At 38.8% G+C, this 22,437-nt stretch overlaps 3 protein-coding genes across 9 annotated transcripts; 1 reads left to right on the top strand and 2 right to left on the bottom strand.

The window, feature by feature from the left end:
• The first annotated feature begins 150 nt into the window (after positions 1 to 150).
• Positions 151 to 5,757, top strand: LOC103989340 (uncharacterized). 2 transcript variants are annotated; one of them, XM_009408153.3, is made up of 5 exons: positions 151 to 541; positions 1,643 to 1,744; positions 4,098 to 4,239; positions 4,412 to 4,458; positions 5,324 to 5,757. In XM_009408153.3, the coding sequence occupies exons 1-5, from the start codon at positions 455 to 457 to the stop codon at positions 5,528 to 5,530; spliced, it is 585 nt and encodes a 194-aa protein (XP_009406428.2). In that variant the 5' UTR covers positions 151 to 454; the 3' UTR covers positions 5,531 to 5,757. The 2 variants fall into 2 exon arrangements, with proteins under 2 accessions (XP_009406428.2, XP_009406427.2); XM_009408152.3 differs by having other exon boundaries at positions 153 to 541; positions 4,379 to 4,458.
• Positions 5,758 to 7,868: 2,111 nt separating this feature from the next.
• LOC135640405 (uncharacterized) lies at positions 7,869 to 9,442 on the bottom strand. Its single transcript, XM_065154798.1, has 2 exons — positions 8,860 to 9,442; positions 7,869 to 8,778 (listed from the first exon to the last, which is right to left on the bottom strand). Exons 1-2 carry the CDS (start codon positions 8,907 to 8,909, stop codon positions 8,265 to 8,267), a joined length of 564 nt encoding a protein of 187 aa, XP_065010870.1. The 5' UTR covers positions 8,910 to 9,442; the 3' UTR covers positions 7,869 to 8,264.
• Positions 9,443 to 10,042: 600 nt separating this feature from the next.
• Positions 10,043 to 22,437, bottom strand: LOC135581117 (protein NLP2-like). Of its 6 annotated transcripts, none has more exons than XR_010497304.1 (10): positions 21,983 to 22,437; positions 20,880 to 21,804; positions 20,457 to 20,498; positions 19,611 to 20,360; positions 18,189 to 18,312; positions 16,895 to 17,945; positions 15,794 to 16,013; positions 12,022 to 12,132; positions 10,965 to 11,121; positions 10,043 to 10,362 (listed from the first exon to the last, which is right to left on the bottom strand). XR_010497304.1 is itself a non-coding variant. In XM_065154796.1 (6 exons), the coding sequence occupies exons 2-6, from the start codon at positions 21,756 to 21,758 to the stop codon at positions 16,906 to 16,908; spliced, it is 2,835 nt and encodes a 944-aa protein (XP_065010868.1). In that variant the 5' UTR covers positions 21,759 to 21,804; positions 21,983 to 22,437; the 3' UTR covers positions 16,607 to 16,905. The 6 variants fall into 6 exon arrangements, 1 of the variants encoding a protein (XP_065010868.1); XR_010497305.1 differs by having other exon boundaries at positions 10,965 to 11,124; XR_010497306.1 differs by having other exon boundaries at positions 10,044 to 10,362; positions 12,022 to 12,079.

Here is a 22,437-nt window from a genome sequence, read left to right on the forward strand (position 1 = left end):
ACATAATTGAATTGGATATAGACCCCCTTCTTCGTGATCCCCTGTATTGAGATGAGCAGGGTACAGATATTTGAACCCAGTATTTGGACGTCGTGGAACTCGATTCTGACGTGAGGTGTGGAGAGTGGCGGTAAAGGAGGTGTTTCCTGTGTCGTACGAGACAGAGAGTTGACCTCCACCCGGTTTATTTTCTTGCTTCAGAAACCTTTTGCTATATCTCTTCTCGGCTTAACCATCGTTTGCTCTGTGTTGGTCGTTTGTGGGGTTGGGCGACCCTCGACACCCTTCGCTTGGACTGGGCGAAGGTTTTGTGGAGATTCACCCAAAGGGAGGCGGATTTCCCAGTGGCAATCGTGTCTTCCGATAACTCGTACCTGCTGATCGAGCCGATTCGCTCGCTTCCTCGACGTTCTCAGTGGATTTTCTTTCGATCCGGGCGTGTTTCCCGTCCCTAATGGGTAAAAACCAGGCTTACAAGGCGATGCAGAGGGCGAGGCTGGGGTCGTCTTCCGCAGGGCCGGAGGAGGTCGAAGACGGAATGGTTTGTACCTTTTCATACCAAACCCTTCGCTGCTTAAAATTTAGATTTTGCTGGAGGATTTTTTATGTTTATGTTGCGGTTGAGCGACTCCCCCTTTTGGTTGTAGGAATCGACCCTGATTTGAATGTTAAATGGATATTTGTTTTTTCTGGCCCTTCTGGATTATGCTCAATTTGCTATTTTCTAGCTTCTTTGTTTTATCTGAATCTTTGCTGCTGTAAAGTTGTAATTTGGCTAGTTTTATTAGTTCGATAATTTGTTTGGTATTTCATTTACTTTTCATAGTTGTTATATAAGCAAAAATATGTTTAAGGTGGCACTGATTTGTTATGGTCCGAACATTTGAACTATTGATGTAAAGCGGAGATTAGAAAGTTGTTCTCTTGAGTTTGATGCATTTTATTTGCTTGCAACATCCGGCTTACATGTATTTTGTATCAAAAACCTTAGTACCCTGTATTTGGTAGTAGTATGTTTCGGTTTGCATAAGGTCTTATTAGTTCACAATTTGTCCCATCAACTTCACTTTGAATAGAGTATACGGGTTTTGGAAATCACGTTTAGTAATTATGTGGCTTTTGCTGAACTAAGCATAGGACTTCAGGCCACTGAAGTGCATTTCAGTGGTAAAAACTTTTGGTGAACTTGAAAGACCCCTAGTCATAGTTAATTGCATCTATTGAAGGTCTTATATATGGTTGGTCGAGTTCTGAAAGTACAAAAAGTTTAGGGCTTGAAGCTTTCCCTTATATTTGCAAATTCTTTTGAATTTATTCTTCTAAAATTTTTTCATGCTTGTGGACCTTGATCTTCCCTGTGAGTGATTAGGTGACTTTCTTGTAAATACACAAATTGTAGATGCTGTAGAATGACTGGCCTCTTCCATGGATAATAGCTTTGTCAGTCATTTGCAGTAATCAGTAACATCTCTTAATTTCTCCTACTTTGTAGGCTTGAGGGTTTTTATTTCTTTTAGATCTTAGTACATTATCATTTGCCTTTGATTTGAGTAATAATTCTCATCTGGTAACATCCTTTGAATTAACATGTCTCTATTTGGTGCTTTTACCTTGTATTATTTACTAATGAGGACCATCACAGACGGATGGTTCATTTCATACACCAGAGTGGCATGCTGCTCGTTTGGCCAACCTAAAAACGTCTCACACCATAACATGGGAGGAATTTAAGAGGAAACAGAAGGTAAGACATTCTCGACAGGGCTACTACATTTCCTTAAGCAGTAATGCAAGATACATTTTTGACTCTTTCTTTTCTGAACTTGTTCTTCATGTTGTGTAGATTATCATTAATATGTTGCTTACTTATGTGCACTTATTTTGGATCACTAAAATAAAAGCTTTTTGATCTAGATCATCTTAAAACTAGATCATAAGAGAATATGAAAATTGCAACTATATGAAAATTGACATTTTACAGATCCCAATAATGGCAAAAGTTCCATGTAGGTGATCCCAAGTAGTTGGGACTTACGTTTTTGTTGTTGTTATCGTTGTTGAAGAATTACCCTATTTTCTTGGATATCAGGGTCTAGTTGCAATTTGTATAGTCATTCTTTCATTACTTGATTTATATCATTATATTACTTTTTTGAAGTTTTTTTTTTAATTTTCAAATTAGACTTGCACTATGTTATCATTGTTATTTAATGGATTCATTATATCCTTTATGACAACTAGCTTGTTTTTTCACATATTGTTGCAAACATAGAATGATATTTCTGTTTTATATTTTTTTAATTTTTCCTTATCAAGCGTAAAATATGGAAGTATCTTACTTTTTGTATATGCTCTTTTAGTATATTTCTCATTGTATTCGACTTGTTTGGTTTATTTGAGAAATTTTCGTCCCATTTCTCCAATGGCTACAATTTTTTTCCAAGTCCTTATCATTCTACTGGAATGTATGAATTCTGGTTCTGGGTTTTTGTCCAATGAGGAGCTGTAATGCCTATTTTACCAGAAAATTACTCATTAATGTGCATGACCCTATTGAACATCAAGGACCATATTGATGGTTCCAACTTTAGGCAATCATAGGACTACTAAAATGTAAAGTAATTGCTTGTTGTACTTCCTGATTCTCATATACAAGACTTTGTATGACAAATAACCACTAGGAAACTCCAAATGCATTGTGATTAGGTCGGTTTTTACATTGTTTGTAAACTTCTTTGGACTATCATCTGATAAGATTTTTTGCAGCAAATGATTCTGTAGGTTTTTGAATTAACTTTATGAATTTAGCAAACAGTATCTATGACGTCTTCTTTACTGTTGAGGATTAGCACATGCAGAATGATGGTGTCTGACATTGTAGATATGGTCACTCAAGTTTTTCATATTATTTCATTGATTTGACCTAGGAGATCAATTTATGAATGGATGTATGAAGCACCTGGATGGAAAACCACTCCATTAACAATGTGTATGTATGAAGTGTCTCCAAACAGAAATTATTTCTTTCCATGATTGTTTACACTTTGGAGAAGGGCTTCTCTGCTTGGAGGAAGAGAAATTCCTTTAACCATGAGCTATTGGGACTAAGAACTATATTAAACTAATATTGCTATTGAAATAAAAAAGCAGCAGCATGTTTGTACACCCTGGAGGATACAGACATTTATAGTTCAAGCTAAGAAGTTAGCGGCAGAAAGCGGGAAAGTCCCTAAAATTCCCTTTGAGCTGGATTGATATCTCAGCTTTCTCCTATTACATATAAGAATCCCTTTGTGTTAGAAAACCCCAGTGAAAGCTGTCCCCTGGTTAAACCAGGGCCTCCTTGGAATATCTCCTTTTGCAACTTTTGTGTAGAAATCTGCTCCACATCTGGTAGTTCTCTCGATAATGTGTTTGTTCTCAACCTTTAATATAAGTTTGTTTGAATTTTCTGTTTGCTGGTTTCTTGTTTGATTGTCCATTAGCTATAACTATGGTTGATTACTCCTCATGCTTCTACAATCTCCCAAGGAGTTGAAGTTGTGACCCCTATATGTGTTTCTATGTACAAATACTGAATACGGAGGTATCTAAAATCTTGTTCTGTGCAGTATTCTTAAGCTAGCTGATTGAATCTTAGAGTTTAGGAATCAATTCACCTTTTGTTGAATCCTGTTAATACGTTGACTCTTTTAGGACAGTCAAATTAATTATATATAACCTTATTTTGATCCTTCCATGCTATCTTCTACATCGTAACCTATGAATGAGATGTGAAAAAAGTTGATTAGGATTCTATGAAAAAAAGTAATGCATAGGTTAAGAACCAGATGTAACATAATATGGCTCAAACTTTTACGTAATATTAGTTGAACTAATTCTGCAATAGTTTCAACATAAATATGATCATCAGTAAATCTGCTGTCTTACAATAACTTTGATTTTGATATGGTTTTCTGAGTTCAATTTCTTACTTAAGTGTGTCATGAATGCCCAATGAAAATCTTGTTAACAATATCATGACAGTATTTCTTAACAATATCATGGCAGTATTTCTTCTTGTAATTCTGGTGACAATATGTTGCTCTTGTTTTTAGGAAGATGAACTCAAAAGAGATGAGCTTGAGGCTGATAAGGATAGGATGATGAGAGAATACAGAGCTCAGCTAGACGCTGAAAGGGCCAGGAAGCTGTCCCTTGGAAAAAGCCACTCTGCTAGCAAGTCACATCGCAAAAAAGGTAGGAAATGTGGTTTTTGCAATGGTATGGGGCTTCATTGTCCTGACTGTATGTGTTTTTCGTTGTCTCTGGTAATAACAAAGTGGACTTTGTTCATGCTATTCTCTTTTTTTTTTTTTTGCTTGGCACATTTTTCAAGGAATATCATCATTGCCTTGTCATCATGATTCAGACAGGAAGGATAAAGATTCAAAGAAACGAAGTTGCAGGAAGAGGAAGGTACTTCTGATTCTAATTCACCTTTTTATGTTCACATAATTTTTTATTTCCTCTTGAAATTGATGTTGCTAAGATTGTGCATCCAGGCCCTCCGGATGATGCTTGTTTCTTTTCTTGTTCTGGGTACTTAAATCATTCAAAGTGTATGTGTACGAACTTCTGATAACTTGTAGAAAACATGATCTAAGTAGAGAACATTCAGAAATTTTGTTTCAGTTTTGGAAAACAATGATATTTATATATGTGTGTCAAAAACAATAGGAATATATGGAAGTTACTCAAGGTGCAAACTTTTTTGTGAAAATGCAATATGTAGGGTCTTAGTTTGATGACCGTAATTAGCTAAGGAGTCTTTGATGGCACTATTTATTATTAATTAACTACTGTGTCAGATATTTCATTTAATCTTGCTATATCTCCATTAATGTTTCATTACTTAATCATGCATTAGATTGATTGTATAACTGGTAGAAGCTTCATATACAAATTGAGACCTGTAGACAGGTGTGATGTTTTAAGCATAGTTGAAATTATCAAAGCTCTGTATATATAAATGTATAAAATCCAAATTTGTTTTGCTTTTCCTTATAAAGGGACATTTATGGGCAATTTTGTTTTGATGTCCACAGTATTTTCTCAATGATAAAATCAAGAATTTTTCATTATAAGCTCCTAGTGTGTGCTTTCTGGTTTATTGCTTTGTTAGTAGTTGAAATAGTGAGAAGCATATCACCATCTTGCTCATCATATTTTCTCACATGTTTTGGATATCCTTCATTCTTTATTATCACCGTGTAAGATCTGCATTATAATTGCCATCGAGTAGCTCCTGACCTATCTTTCCATTCGGATGTAAATTCCATAGCACAAAAGGTCCTCCGAGTCAAGTTCCTCCGGTTCATCATCTGAATCGTCAAGCAGTGATGATGATTATGACGACAGTGAAAGGGAACCAAAGAGATCAAAGAAGAAAAGGAAGCATAGGTCAAGGGTCAAGCACTCTAGCAGTGACCACGAGGAGAATGGTGGACCAGTCCGACTCTCGAAGTTCTTCGGCAGTGTGAAGAGATAGAAAGACAACGTATATCTATTTTGGGTCATCACTTTGCTGTAAGGATGGCTTCATTTTCTTTGAAATTTGTTGGCCTACTCTTGTATTACTAACTTCCAAATTTCCAATACTGTGTTCTCATCTTGGATGCTACCTGAGGAAAAATCTATGTATGACTCTGCATGTAACAAACACCTATGCCATTGCTTTACGATTGGAAGTCCTTGAGAAGTTGCTTGTGATGGTAACTCAGCTAGTGTTTCTTGTCCCTATCTATCATTAGGGCATGTCAAGTTTTTGACTGCTTTGGTTAGCTAATATTGTACCTCCCACTGTGTATTTTTGGAGCAAAATCGAATTACAAAAGAAAAAAGTCAACATAAGACTTTAAATAAACCAACCATTTAGTTAGTCTAGTAACATAAAATACATAAATATATATGGAAAGAGAATCTCCTTGTGGATGAGATGATGTGAGGTAATAGAACAGCAAAGATTAACTTAACACCTTCCTTGGGGAGTACGAATGGTGTCTACTAACATCGTTGGGGGCTACGGATGATTGTTGTGGAAGAGGAGAGTGATGGTAAGAGATGAGGATCGTTTTGTATACGCATTGATGCTGATGCAGTTGTCGAGCGATCCTTTTGTCACTCTGCATCTGTGTTAGCGATCTTTACATCGCTCGACAATTACATCGACATCGATGCAAAGCGACATCACTCGATAATTACGTCGATACTAATGCAAATGCAAAGCAGCGAAAGAGTCGCTCAACAACTATTTCAGCGTTGATGCAAATGTAGAGTAGCCCTCATCTCTTGTCGTCGCTCTCCTCGTCCACAATAGTCACATTCGATCCCCAATAACACTGTCATCCATCACCACTAAGTAAAACAATAAAATTATATTTTTATCCTTTGATTTCATGTTTTTGTTGATAAAGCCGATGACATTAGGATAAATGAACATAAATATTTCACTTTCGTAATTATAGAGATGTCAATGTAACTTTTTAAAGTGTATAAATCGAGATGCTAAAGATAACCAACTACATATGATAATATATAATTAGCCCCTAAGGAGATAATCGAACTCATCATCTAAAGGTGAAATGGACGATTGAGATCGACGCACCAAAGCGACGCATGGATCGAACTCGATAGATGCTTGGCCGGGTTCGCAGACGATCACCTTCTTCAACCATTCGAACAGGTACCTGAAATGGGCTGAAGTGAATCGAACCATATATGCAATTTCATGTGTTGATGATATACTACGAGACAATGGAAGTCTTCAATTTCTTTAATATAACTAAAATAAATCTAAATGCTACGGAGAACAAGCACAAGTAGCACTAACGTTCTAACACCATTGCACATCCAGAACCCAAAGAATTCAATGCAAAAACAATCAAATGCATAGCACTAAAAGCAAGCCCTGTGACCAAGTAAAAAATGTGGTCTAGTTTGTAGTGAAAACGAGTGATTATATTTTTTTTGTGGTTACTGCAGTACAATTGACTCCTAGTTTGTACTTTTTTTCCACACATGGATTTGTTGGTCCCATTTCATTGACTGAGGCAGCAGGGAATATTGCCAAACAAATAAAATGATTGGTTGGATTTGACACACAAGTACACTGTTGCTGATGTAGATCGAGTGCCATCATGCCCAACAAGCCTGTCTTTTCTTCCCAAGCATGCTCTTCTCTTGAATCCATGCCACTGTAGCTCCACTAAGAATCATGGAGTCGAACAAGCAAGACATGGTGGTGTGTGTAGATTCCATCTCCCTATTGCCAGTGTACCCATCTTGCTTTGTATGCACATCTCTCTCTCTCTCTCTCTCTCTCTCTCTCTCTCTCTCTCTCTCTCGATATATATATACATATATATATATATATATATATATATATAGATAATTTTTTGGCCATACCTTTTAATGTCTTATCTTATATATATATTTATGTGTTTATTCCTATCATGCATCTTCTTCAGCTGGGAGAGTAAACACTGACCAATTAATGGCCTGTGAAGCTAAGTATCTAAAGATGATGTGAGATTTATGGATCACAGTAGTGATCCATCAATTTGATGAAGCATTTAGTGACTCCTCAAAAATTGAAGGCCTAAGTTAATTAATTCTCCAGTCGAATTTACTATGGAGTGACAGTTTGTGTAGAATATGGATAAAGAACAACCAAATCTATGCCTTGGGAGTTTGAGTAAATGACTTGTTACATCAATGCACACTCCATATAACCAGTAATCATATGCTCAAGCAATAAAACAACCAACATGGTGAATGATTTCTTGGTCAAACTCAACTTGTCCTCAAGTGAATACACTCAACCCAAATTTAGGCTTGTCATGTAGCTCAACCCAACTCCTCTACCCCCAGAAATTAAGGACTTGAGACAAAGCATGTTTGTGTCTTATTTGTGCCCAAAAACCTACACATAAAGAATCTTTTGTTTGGTACAACAGTGTTGTGATAAACCAAGTACAAAAAATTCCCATTATTTTGTGGCTCTACTCTCTCAAGAATGAGCAGTGAGAGAAAGAAAAGAGCTACACATTCATGTCTTCAAACAAGAAAGACTACTTGATGTTAGTAGTCTTTCAACCATCCACCTTCTTTATTATGTGAAGATCCACAATGAGGAACAAGATGAAAGAGAGTAGGAGAAGGAAGTAGACGCAGCAGCAGCAGCATCATCATGATAACTTGTTACACCTGCAAAGATCTGAGAGCTAGTCTTCTTCGGCCATTGCCATTCTGCTGAGAGGACTTGGCCCGACCTGTCTCCTCCTCATGGCATTCCTCCTCCTCATGAACTCCATCTGGTTCCTCCTCCTCAGTTGCATCATGGCTTCCTCTTCCACCACGAACCTCCTCATCAGCATGTCATCCGTCAGAGACTTCCCCCTGAACACCCTCCGCCCCTCGACGGAGGTTCTGGTGCTCGATACAAACCTCCTCTCCGGTGGCGGTGCCGCCGCCGCCGCCGACGACGACGACGACTTCGACCTCGGACAGCTGTAGCTTCTCCGCGGCGGGACTTCAGCTCGAAACACCTCGTTGTAAGAAGAGATGGGAGCACACAGACACGCCCGAGTGAATGAAGAGGCTACCTTGAGGGAGCTGCACTTTCTTAGCTTCTGCTTGTTGGCATCGGCACGGACTCCATTAGGCTTGGCTGCCGAAGACCTCGTCACTGTCTTCCATAGAATTATGACCTCCATCACTCTACCATACCATGGCATCCTGCAACATGGGCAAGCAACGCATCGGTCATCATCTCCAGAGTGTATCAGGAAAGAGGGAGGAGTGGAGATTCATGCTTGCCTTTTCTGTGGGTGCTTCTGCTCCTGCATCAGTAGCGAGTGGAGAAACATGGGAGAGTCGGAGTTGTGTCCTCTTCTTCCCTTTATCGTAGGATGCTTTTGCTTTGGCAGGATTCCTTAGAATGAGGAAGAGATAACCTTCTTATAATCCAACAAACAAGTTTGAACTGGCAGACACTGTTTAAGGCCATAGATCTTATCTGACATGAGCTAATCTAACTCAGGTCAATGCCGTTGGTCTAACCACAAGCACCAAAAGATCAACCGAGCACAAAAATTGGACGTCAGTAGAAACCCACGCAAAGAAGCACAAGTGACGTTTGAAGTGAGACATACGCTGGAAATCATGGGGAACATTCTCATTGCCATATGGTAGGAGTAGGAGTAATGGAGGAGGTGAAGAACACAGAGTCTGTATCAGAAACATTGATAGTTGTCAGTGTATGGCATCAGGATTTATCTTTTTGGTGTCGTGAACGACCAAAGAGTGAGAAAAGTTGGGAGGGAGGGAGAAAGAGAACACGATCACTGTACATGGTTGCTCTGTATGACAATTAAGATCCCCGAATGCCCTTTAATCTTCAAAGCAGAATCCTTCAAAGGCTGACAAAGTTTTACTTGTTGAGGGTTGAAGCTTTTCTCGAGTTATATGCTTCGATTACATCGCTTCAGTCAGAGAAAATTATTCTTGGTTTCTCTGTTTGTGTCATTCGGAATCAAAATAGTTCAAACTCTCTCTCAAGTGTAATGATGAAGTCCAGTTACTGCAAGACATCTTAAATATGGTTAATGTACTTCATCAAAGAACCTTTGTTGTTTTCTTCCTTTGGACACTTGAACCTCAAAAAAATGTCTCCTTTTGCCTTTCACTTTCAACTTTATCCCAACATCCATATTAAAAGCTCATGTCAATTGATAACACAGGATCTGGTTCATGTTTAAATGACTCGAAATTAAAATCTGAACTGATCAAATACACATTTGCTTTAAAGATGTGTGGCATAGAGAAGATACCATCAATGTCATTGCATCTAAAAATTTTTGTATTCTCAATAGTTTCTCTCTCCAATAAAACTTTGGTCATGAATCTTGGAGTCTTCTAACATTTATGAGTTTGATGATGATGTTGATGAACTCCAGGATGCTTGAAATGGGAATAGGAAAAGATTTAAGGTGGAACAGATAATTGTAAACTTGCACTTGGACACAGTAGCAGCAAAGGACAAGCCAGTATAACATACAATTCATGTTACTGGTTAAAACAAGGATACAGATATCAACAATGCAAGATCCTTTGTTGATTCACAAGCTGTGATCTTACATCCAGTGACATCATATTCTCAGTGCAGATATTCTGAGTCATATAGCAGGGTACTTCCTAATTTGGTCTTGCACACACTGTAATAATAATGCATGGCCACCATACCATATAGGAATTTGGACTAGGAAGGATGTGCCAAACTTTGGAGAGGTTTTGAGACCTCTCTTCTACCACCAGTTTTCCCTAAGACAAAAAGAAGAATATTAGACATTTTTGTTGCTTCTGTTTGTATCATCATCTCCGTCACCTCTGTAACTGTTCATTTGCATGTAGGAGAACCTGCTATCTCTAGTTTTATGAGCTGCCTTTGTGATCTACACAAATAAGAACACAAACATTTATCTTTGCTTCAAGTTAAATTCTGATTAACTACCATTGCACTCTATAAATATTCGTATCCCTAATCAAATTAAGAGTACTGAAATCCTTATGTTGAATATTTTTAGATCTCTCTCTATCTCCTTGTCATGTGCTTGTTAAGTAAAATCTTCTGCTTCAAGTGAAAGAGATTCTTAATAGCTGATAACACAAATTGTAATCTTTTACAATTTAACTCTATAAAGTAATTACATATTTATGTAAATTTATTTAGCTCTTCCTCTATCTCTCCTTCTATCACCTATGCTCATACCATCCTAAATTACCTTTCCTCATTTTATCTGCTACACCTAGTTATTCGTAATAATTCTTCACATCCACTTAATATTCTCATCTTAACGAATACAAACTTGTTATATATATAATTTTTTTAACTGAGCCAAAAGCCACACAAGAAAATGCATTACCGGAAGCAGGGAAGGCAGCAACCCATGCAGAAGGTGAGACTGGTCAAAAAGAGTAGTGTTTCCTGGCTTTACCCCTTTCTTCTGCACATCCAAGCAGTCCAGGCTGCATACATTATTGCAGCTCACATGACAACTTGCATGGACTCGTTGCATGCACCTGCTGTCTCACAAGTAGATATTTGAACGCAGGAGTGTTAGGGGAAGAAGATTCTCAAAAAAGAAAAAGAAAACGTAAATGAAAACAATATATATTGGGCTTTGTTTACTGCAGAGAAAATCTCAAATCCTTCGCCATCTAAGAACAATAAATTACAAGAAAAAAGATTGTATTGAGAACACAAATTTACTAGAGAAGAAGTCTATTAGCCAGATCTTGAGATACATAAAGCATTTATAATGCAACCAATCATTAATCTTCTCCAAGCAAGTGAAAACCTTTTCAAATTTATATCTTTTATCCTCCACACAATAGTTTTTAATAAATAAATTTTAAAATATTTGCCAATCCCATTAGTAATGCTAATGTTCGAATTCTGCGACCAATATGAGTTTTTACTTAGCAAGATTGGTTTGGTTGCTTATGAGATGAGAGCAAAAAAAAAGCTGGAATTCTCTTCTATCCATTGTTTGATTGAGCTGCAAGGAGACAGACCAATGAAAATAAAAGTCAAAAGTATTGCAAACAGCTCAACATAAAATATCTTTTAATAGGCAACACCATTTCAGACGTCCTTACAAGCTAAACTCTTCAGTAATTTTCTTTTAACTCGAATTGGTTTGCCCTTTTGTTTTTCATTCCCTTTCCTTTGAAACCAAACAAAGCATTGAAAAAGAAAATTAATATCCTGATATTAAGAAAAAAATTCAGTTGAGTTACCACTAATCCCAATAGTTAAAAGCCAATAAGAAAGGAATGACCTTATATTTAAAGCCTAATCTAATTTTCTTGTACATGCCACATGGTTACAGATGACTAACAATGAAGAGTTCCAACATCAGACATCTCAAGCATGCATGAAATCCAGAAGTTATATAAATCAAGATAGATCAAGCGTACCTTTGAATTTCTTCATCTTCATTTCTGAAAATGATTAACCATGTAAGAGCACAAACTCCTGCTCAATCAAGAACTATTAGTAGCCGACCAAAAGCGAGCCCATCGAATTCACTAGCACACAAGTACACATACATTAAAATGCATGAATAATATGTCCAAGAACGATACAAAAATATGTTAATGCTGCAACGTATTCACTCTTGTATTGGTTGCATTGAGATAATAGTCACATGTGTCGAATTAATTATATTGTGACATGGTCTCGGCGCTTGTTCTTCTTTTCCATTAGTTCATGAAACAGTTCAAGAGATTAATCTCATTCTCGGTTCTTAACAAAAGAAGAAGATTGATTGTTATGAAGGGTCGTATGCATGTAGTCTTACCCCTGAATTAGTGCAGCGGAAAACTTTCGACGATTAAAACTGCGTTCGTACGATAAGAGCGATTTCGGTAGAAAACCCGATTCGTAAATCACTTTAACTTGTGATCAAGCAAGATGCAGTTAAAGCGAATCTATAAGGGCAGTTTGCAGTTATGATGGAAATCAGAATGTAAGCGCAAACTGAAATATGATGTTCGTACGATAAAACTGATTTACGTCTAAACACCGATTCGGAAAATACTGAACTTTGAAACACGATCGTAAATTCGCAGAAGGCAGTAAGCTATTGAGGAGGTTTGCAGTAAAGATAATATGCTCAAAGTAAATGCAAACCAAAGAGCACCGCGATTTTAGAGTGGTTCGATCAATCTTGACCTACATCCACTTCTGGCTTCCTCCACCGACGAGGTCACCGACGTCCACTAGAGGCCTTCCTTCAATAGGCGAAGGCCAACCACCCTTTTACAGTTTCACTCCTTTTGACGAGCTTAGGAGACAACCCTTACAGAATTTTCTCTCCTCTCTTGAAAGATCAGAACTTAGAAGAAAAGAGGGAGAAGAACTTTTAACTCATACAACACTTTTGAGCTCTAAAAATCATAGAGTAAGATCAGGATTTCGGTGGATTTGGTTGCTCTTTCATTGCTGAAAGAGTGGGGTATTTATAGGCCCTAAACCAGTTTGAATTCCGAGCTCAAAACTGTCATCTCCCGGAATTCCGGGGTTTGGCGGTTGCACCGCCTGGCAGAGCTCAGAGACTGAGCCTCTGGGCGGTGCCACCACTTGTCAGGGGCGGTTGCACCTCCTGCCAGAGCTCGGAGACTGAGCCCTGGGCGGTGCCACCGCCGACCCAGGCGGTGCCACCGCCGACCCAGGCGGTGCCACCTCTGGCCAAGTAATCTGGGTCCGAATGGGCTGATCCATTCGGCCCAATTTGGGTCTTGGCCCAATTTGGGTCTTTCAAGGGCCCAATTGCCCCAAGATTAAGTTAATGGGATCACCTCCCATTTCTAACTTAATCATCGTGCTAACTACGAATTTCTTAAGACATCTACTACAGCTTGCTTCCGGTGCGTCAATCGCTTCTTTCGGCGAACTTCCGACGAACATCCGACAAACCTCCGGCGATGCTCCGACGGACTTCCGACAAACTCCTGGACTTGCGACGATCCACTTGGCGAGTTCCGACGAGCTTCTTTTGGCAAGCTCCTGGACTTCTCGGATTTGTTCCCGCAGAACCTCTGACGACCGTCCGGACTTCCGTCGAGCTCTCGAACTCCCAACGTGATCATAGTCTTGACTCCGACGCAACTCCTGCTACATGTCTTTCTTTCATCATAGTTAATCCTGCACACTTAAAACAAAACTTCGATCGAGACAATTAATCCTAAGCAATTAACTAAGTTGTCCGGCATGTCATTGGTCCCTCGACGCTTCGTCCGATTCTTCGGCGCATCGTCCTCTCCTGCGGCCTATTGCCCAATCGGCCAGTTGACTCCGCAACTCCGATATCCTTAGCGCAATACCCGCTCTTCTTGGCCCGATGCCCAAGTCCACGGCCCGAAGCCTTCTGTCGATACGTCGACCGATCCATCGGCCCGACGTCCAATCTTCTAACATGTTCCTCCGGCACAACATGATTTTTCCTGCTTTAATTGTCTCATCCTGATCGAAGCATCCTGCGTCACTCAAAACGCAGATTAAAACATAAACACATATTAAGTGGTTTCATCATCAAAATACGAGATTCAACAGTTTCCACAATGCCAAGATCATCTTCTGTTGTGCATCTCCCGCGATCTATTGTTTACTAAACCTCTTAGTTTTTGACCACCTGATTTCAAATCAGTGCTACTGATCCGGCTTCACCTGGATAGACTCAATGGAAGCATAAGATCCTTATGGTGCCACACCAAACCTAGGCCAATAGAAGTCCACTTAAAACATGTCAAACTTTATCAGTGAAAACCCACACAACTTCGATGTCCAATAAAAACATACTGTGAAAATAATCTTCAAAATATAACACAAGAATTTTGGCAGATACACATTTGTCTGCACAGAATTGTTAATAAACCAACCATCCATCAAGAGGACAACTGCAAATTAATTTTTACCTTGGGCGTCCGAAGCTTGAGTGCATCTGATCTTCAGAGTTCTGATATAATCAATCAAATCACAACCAAGGTTTTGAATACCGGTCTGTAACAACATACCGAGCTCTACTCGGTATGATACGTACCGATATGTATCATCGGTACATCCTAAAACCTTAAAAATGCCTCCACCTACCACGCTAGGGCATACCGACTAGTACGCCTCAATAACAATCGAAATCCGAGGCAGTATCAGTCGGTACGCTTCGGTACCAGTCAGTTTGCCTCGGTACCGCTCAAAACACTGGTACTACCCGGTAGAAGGCAGTCCGTGTACCGATATCCTCTCAGACGGGTACATATCGCTCGTATCGGGCGGTACACATCGAAATTAAGAACCCTGCTTTCACAACACAACCTCAAGCTTCTCCGAATCAGCTAATGCCAGCTTCATCAGCAACCCTGTGATGAATTCATCTGAACACACTACTCTTTAGTTTTATTCAATCATGCATCTGGAAAACCATGAACCTGAAGTGATTATTCAACTTCTTGTTATAAATTTGTGAAAACTTCATACTGACCAAATCAAGTGACCAAAGTGTGGTTTTGCCATCGGAAGGTAACAATTATAGGGCAAAACATGAAAGACCTTGACCTTGCAGAATGGCTAGCCTAGCAGGATTAACCAATGTCATCAATACCAAAGTTAAATCAACAAATAGTGGCAACACTGTGAAAGCATGTAATCCAACATGTGAAGAAATAGCATCTTGTATTCTAATAGAAAATTAGGATAGAAGATAGTGCATCTCCAGATCTCCTAAGGTGCAATCCCATGCCTTACAACCATTGAAAAATGAAGCATGTTTCCTGGGGAAAATTGTAGGATCTTACAGAGAATCAAAATAAGCCTCGAAGTTTGAAATGCTATCCATGACAATAGATTAACTTTATATCATGTATCTGGAAAAACCATGAATATGAAGTTATCATTCAACTTGTTGATACAAAGAGTTTGCAAAAACTTCAGGTTGTAGACCTGTCTATTGTCTTTCTGACATTCCTGTAGTTACCATACCAAGTCACCAAAGTATCGATCACCATTAGAAGGCTCCAAAAATGAGAAACATAAAAAAAGACCTTGACCTTTGCTGAATGGCTAGCATAGCAGGATTAAATGATGTCATTGAAAACAGAGTTAAAGCAACAAGGACTAGCAACCCTGAGAAAAGAATAATCCAGCATGTGAAGAAATAGCATTACAGAATAGTTGACATGAAGGAAATTGTACCTGGGAATCATCAAGAACTGCATCCACCCTAGACTTCTGGCTCAGATATCGAATTTGACTCTTCTGATAATTTGCCAGCATTGGGAGTTCCTACTGTTCCTGAATCCTGATCAAATTGCCTGAGCTCCAAAAAGAAGTCTAATAAAAAACCTGCAGAGAGAAAATTCTTTGCAAATTCCTCAACCATAGTAGTCAGTTGAAGCACCTTGAAACAAGACTCCTGTATGAAACCAGAGCCCACATAAGTGTGACTTTTTTAATGCAGAAAAATCCCTAGTGCTTTCATTAATTAGTTCTTACAGTTCTTGTGAAGCAAAAGGTCCTAATTCATTATTGATCTGAAAATTTCTACTCTATTCGGAACCTTGTTTGCTACCTGCTTTTGTCCGTGCACATGACAAATGCATTTGCAGGAAAACTTGCACGACAAAGAGGAATAATTTCTCTAAACATAAATTTAAGAGATAATCCTGCGGCTAATAGCTATGTTACAAATAAATACAATAAATATTTATTTCAACATATTATGACTTTACCAATTTTTGACTTATGTTGACCTGCATGCGGGCATGCCAGCTAGCACAACATAGAATCATACCATGTCAAAAGATATACATGCACTCATGCCATGATATGACGATCTTTGTTTGCAGATGTTGTAACTCGACCTCAAATCAGCCACAGCTGCTCTAATGATGCAATCTATTTTAAAAATATCTGGCCATGTAAACAAGATATCGTTTACCAACTTTATTTACCAAATTTCAGGCATACCATAACACGTACAGTGTTCAAGAGCATAACATAGAGAAGTACAAATCTAAGGAAGCTTATTGACTAAAAAAACTCATTTGCAGTACATTTAAGGTGTACAGAAAGAAAGAAAAAAAAAAAAAAACATAGTCACTATGTACAGGCAGCTCCTTGAGCATTTTACTAATAAACATCATTCGTCTCCATTTTACAACTAAATATGTGTACATGTTACATGAGGTACATATTTCTTCCTCCAACATATGATTCCTACATTGACTACTTGCTACCTGAATGATCTACCAACAAATTCCTAGACCAATGAGACATCTTTTCAAACTTTCTCACCTCTCAAGGCTTCAAGGCTTAAGGCAGTTACTACTGGCCGAGCTACCAACATTACAAGGGATATCTCGTACTTGAAGCTTCATTTTCTGCAATCCAATATTCTCTAATACATCAACACACTCCTGCAGATCAGAGTCATTCTCCAACATTACCCACTCTTCTTCGTCATCCCTATACTTGAGCTGGAATGTTCCTACCAGCAATTTGAATCTCTTTCCAATTTCCTCAAACAAGTTGTGGATACCCATGGATGGCATGAACTTGAATCTAACAGTGTCATCTTTGTAGGTAGCCTTTACTGTAACAGATGGGCCATTTTGTGAGATTAGCATCTTACTTCTCTTGAAACTAGGATGACTTGATGCACTTCCACTAGAAGAGTCCGTCATACCAGAAGAAGAACGATGGCTGTGTTCCATGATTCCATCAGCAGCTTCTGCTTTCATCATCATTTTATCCAATTCTTCTAAACTTGAGCTTCTTGATGTAACCTGACACTCAAGGCTTGCCAAACTTAAGCCATCTTGGCCACCTTGGCAGCCTGCTTCTTTTGAAATATATGAACTGTCAGATACATCTTTAGAATATGATGGCCATTTTGGTGCACCTTGCATTGTAGCATATGACAACTGCCCTCCATCTGCACAAATAAAGTTCAACTGTCTGCTACAATCATTTGAAAGCAAACCAACTTCATCTGTTTCACATTTGGATCGGTGTGTGGTCCCTCTTTGGTGTCTGCCAAGGAAATAGAAATCTGGCTCCATCTTACCAACAGGCTGTTCTGTCTCAATATGGTGAGCAGAAGGGGCAGTCATAAGATCTTGACCTTTTGGCTCAAAGGTTATTAATGATGGTTTTTCCGGTGAGGAGACTGCTGCAACAAGGCACCCAGTAGAAGGATCATACTTTAGAGCCCCTTCAACTCCTTGGACAGAATTTATAACATTTTGGATTTTCTGCAATGAACGATTGACCTTATTTATCTTGCGAGATGGCCATCTTGAAATTCCATGCTGTCTACATATCCTTTTCAATGTTGTCGGACAAACTGCCACAGTTATCACAACATGTTTAATGAAACGCTCTCCAAATAAAGTAAGAGCTTATAATCTATAAACTATGGCCCATAGGTTAAAAGAAATTCCAATCATCAAGCACTCACATCAGACTCCATTAGGAAGGAGACCGATGCTGTGTTTTATGTTACAATTTTTAAGCTATGAAACCCCTTTTTTTTTTCCAAAAAGATAAACTGCTAATTAGTTGAAACAGGTACAGGAACAATGCTCACCACCAATACTTTTTGCAGCATCCTTGAGACTCCCAGAAAAGTATCGTTGAAGAACACTAAAATTAATATTTTTCTCAGCTGTACTGCGTTTTTTCTCCATTTGTTTTATTGAGCTAGATGATAACTGGAAGATTTAGAAACATGTATTAGAACTATATTGAATAAGTGAGTTCAACACTAATAAGAACCAGCAAAAGATGAATAAGCAAGGTTTCACGAATGTTCTTATTGAGATACCAAAAACACAAATCATATGAACCAAGATATGAAAGAAAACATCTAGTTGATATAAAACATTAGCTCAACCTGTAAAGTGAACTTTAAACTAGCTTTCTTTTATGGACATAACTTGCACATGCATTCAGAAATTAAAAATGTATGTTATGTGTATCTATTACATAGTAGGATATATGCATTAGGCTAAACATATTCAATTCAAGGGAATAAGCAAAGTTTCATATGGTCAGGATTGATAATCATAAATATGGCCAATATCAAAATTAACAAAAAATAAAGATAAATTTAAAATATAAAAACTGACAAATGATAATTATGTGTGCGAAACTATTTTTTAGTCTTGGCTGATACATGGTTCTATGTTTCATCCGGCATAGAGCATACTTGTTGGGTCAGTGACACAGATCACAATATGTGCTTCCCAACACCGTGTATTCTTAATCTTAAAAAAAATTCACACATGTTAGTACAGTGACTTTTACCGAATCCATACCATTTCGAGTGGAGACCAAAATGGATCCGATACCCAAACTGTAAAACCATGGACCCACATATTATATTGTTTACACTTTATATGAAAGAATGTTATGATCTAAAATGCAGGAACTGAAACTTTGTATAAAAGGCAATAATGGATAATAGAGAATAAATCATGAAGAAAAGTATATAACTAGATAATATAAAAGCTTGTTGTCATTGTATATAATTGTATCTTATCAACATCTTGTATAAGATTTTATTTTGAAGATAAAAAGGAAAAAAAGTCAGAACAAAGACTCTAGACATCCACACCTACTACCAGCCTACACCTCACCCGTCATACTTATACTATGTCTGCTAGTGGGCCCTTGCTGTTCCTGTGTTCTATACAATTATAGAGTGATGCAGGAAAGGCATATGTTGTAATAGTTTTTACAAAACGGAGTCATCAAAACTTTACATGCCAAATCTGTTAGATGCCAAATCATATATCTGTAGGCCTTCACATGTTTAAGACCTTCTATATACTCCATAATTTAAGTAGGCTTCATTTGCACTTATTAGTGCTAGAAGTTCAATTTAGTACTTTGGCAAGGGGACCCTTGGAAAAAAATCCTCAGTTAACTTCTTGGCAATTAGTCAAGATGACATGTTTCGATTTTGGAAAGCATGATACAAAAAGAAGGTCAAAGTTAAGACTAGGACCTGCTCAAGATGAGCATCTCCATTTTGTTCATTGGATCCAATCTCCTGAGTTCCAAGATGCATCTCGGTAGCCGTTTCATTGTCGTAATCTGATAGTTGAGAGCACGTCATTGAAAAATTAGTCGACAAGGCACCTACAGCTGCTCCTTTATGATTACCTACTCTGGTGATCTCTGCCCCAGCTGCTGCAGCATCTGATACAGTTCTCAAGCTCCTACAAATTCTCTGCATGGTATTTGAGAGGCTATTTAATAATAGCTGTTGCTCTATGTTGCCTCCACAGTTGACTGGTAGAAAGAATTCTAGTATGTAATCATCATTTCCAGTGTATGTGCTCCTCAACCTGATTGCAACTGCAGCACGAAGGTCGAACTTACGAGCATGGTGTGCAAGTGGATATTCACGTATATCATATACTTTAACATCAGGGGAGAAGAATGGATGATTGGATTGAAGTGCCTTTCCAGCAATGCCTTGTCCCTTCTCAAGGCGATGTTCAGCGCATGCATGAAGAAAATCTTGCATCCGCATATCATTAACATAGCAAGCTGATTCTTGAATGCGAAGGGCAAGCCTTCTTGAAGTTGGCTTCATCCCCCCAATGTTATCATTGCTCAAGTCATTGACACCTCCATCATCATACCAAACAGGTACCCATGTAAGTGCCAGAGGTAACATGTGTGCATGACAAACAGTTCTCAAAACATCAAGTATCTCCGAAAATGCAGAAATCTGACTCTTCGTGAGGTTCTGCAAAAGAAATTGAGATTTTTTTTTCTCAAAAATCATTTAGAGGTTTCATTCCATCTTTAAATAAGGATGGTCACATCTCAGTATTCAACCTACCTGATGATGAACCTGCACTTTTGTGGTCTTCAAGTTTACAGCCTGCAAAAGCAACAAAGAAGGAACCTGCACATATAAGAAGCTCCGAAAGTAGCTGCTAAAATTGTTCATAACACCAACAAAATAATGTTCTTCCACAGGAATTGTGACAGCCAACAGATACACGATACACAGACCAGATAACAAATAACAGATAACAAGAATTTTGAAAGTCTGCTTTCAAACTAGGAGCCATACAAGTGATCCTTACATTTTAACTGTGACAAATGAGGAACCAAGTGACAAATGCAAACAGAGGCTGCAGTAAAATATATAAAATATCATTCTCATGATTTAACGATTACATATTGGCAATATCAATCTATTCAATCAAGACTGAAAAATAGGCCATATAATGGTACTGAATGTCACAGCAACACTGACCTGCAAAGCATTGCAAACAGTTTCCATCTCTGCGTCGAAGTTGGGTCTCTCCCTTGTTGTAACAAGCTCAAGCACAGCAAGACAAGAACCTTCATAAGGATCAAAAACAGGCACCGCAAGAGATCCACGGACTTCATGACTGATTGCATAGTCCACTCTCAAATACTCGAACTTTCTGTAATAGATAACATTCGAGGTCCACTCTGGCATTCCGGAGATATATACACGCCCGGGGAGCCCAGTAAACAAACCAGGTGCTTCCTTAGCAGAAAAGGTAAACTGCCTTGAAACTTCACGGTACCCAGCAAGAATTTCGTCAAGGAGAAATGGCTGTTCAGAGGTACTTAAAATATACTGGTCACCCTGTTTAATGGGCCTCCAAACCTGGCAAAGTATTCCACTACATGACGATTCCTTTAGCAAGGACAGTGCCTTGAGCATTCTTTCTGGAAGAGACACCCCTTCAAAAGGTCTAGGAATAGTCAAGATCGCATCATCAGACAGGCCATCAAAGGCGGAATAACTAGCACTCCTACTAGTAATATTAGTTCCGGAGGAAGTCGACGGAAGCCCCATTTGTGAACCAGCTCTTTGCAAAGCCGTCTTTTCCATGCAGTTATAATAATTACCAGTTGAGACCCTATTATCTCCAGGAACGGAATCCGTACCTTCTGCTGAAACACTCAGTGGTGCCAATGAAGATGAAAAACCAGGTATTTGATAAGCAGCTATAAAGCTTAAATTAGAAATCTGGTCTACCATCGTAGGACTGCAGGATTCAGCAAAACCATCAAAATTCATGAGCTCCGCCAGGGAAAATGGATCGTCTTGACTCGGACTCCCGCTCGCCCCATAATTCGTGGGCGTGAAATCATCCATGTGAGCTTGCTCGGAGATCCAAACTGAACCAATTTCCTTTCAGATCCTGCACAAAAGTCAACTCCTAAGCATCCTTTTCAAACAAAGACGCAAACTTTCCCCTTCGAGGAAACTCGGTTCTTCCATTAACGAGCTTAATCAAGTAAAAATCAGTTCGTTGGAAACAAAAGAAGGGGGAAAAAAGGGAAAACCAATAGCTTTAACAATGAGAGAACATTCCCCACCCAGAAAAGGCAAATCCGAGGTGCTGTAATGCTGCATCCACAGCTCTCTCGGCGCGAACGATCCAAACTCCACCGGGACCCCTCAGTTCAGGTCTCCGAACCATTTTTTTCCAGCTAAAAAACGACCTTTTTTTAGCTAAAACGATCTCTACCCCCTCAAATCGCCGAAAAATCGATTTACTGGCCGCCTCAGCTAATCCATCTCTACAGCTTGAAGAGGGGAAATAAGCAAAATGATCCCTCTTTGTCAAATCAACAAAAGAGAAGGGGCGATAGAAGGGAACTGCCCCCTCACGTCGAAACCCTAGCTCAGAGAGGAAGAAGATTCCCCCAAGATATCGCCTCAGTTGGCCGCAAGGTTTCTCCTTTACAGGAAATCCTTAACTTTCGGCTCCGAGGATTTATTTCATTCCCTTTAGAGTGGGCAGAGAAGGCGACGACGCAGTGGAAACGAT

This window comes from Musa acuminata, chromosome BXJ3-6 (assembly GCF_036884655.1).
Source record: "Musa acuminata AAA Group cultivar baxijiao chromosome BXJ3-6, Cavendish_Baxijiao_AAA, whole genome shotgun sequence".
In the NCBI taxonomy this organism is placed as follows: Eukaryota; Viridiplantae; Streptophyta; class Magnoliopsida; order Zingiberales; family Musaceae; genus Musa; species Musa acuminata.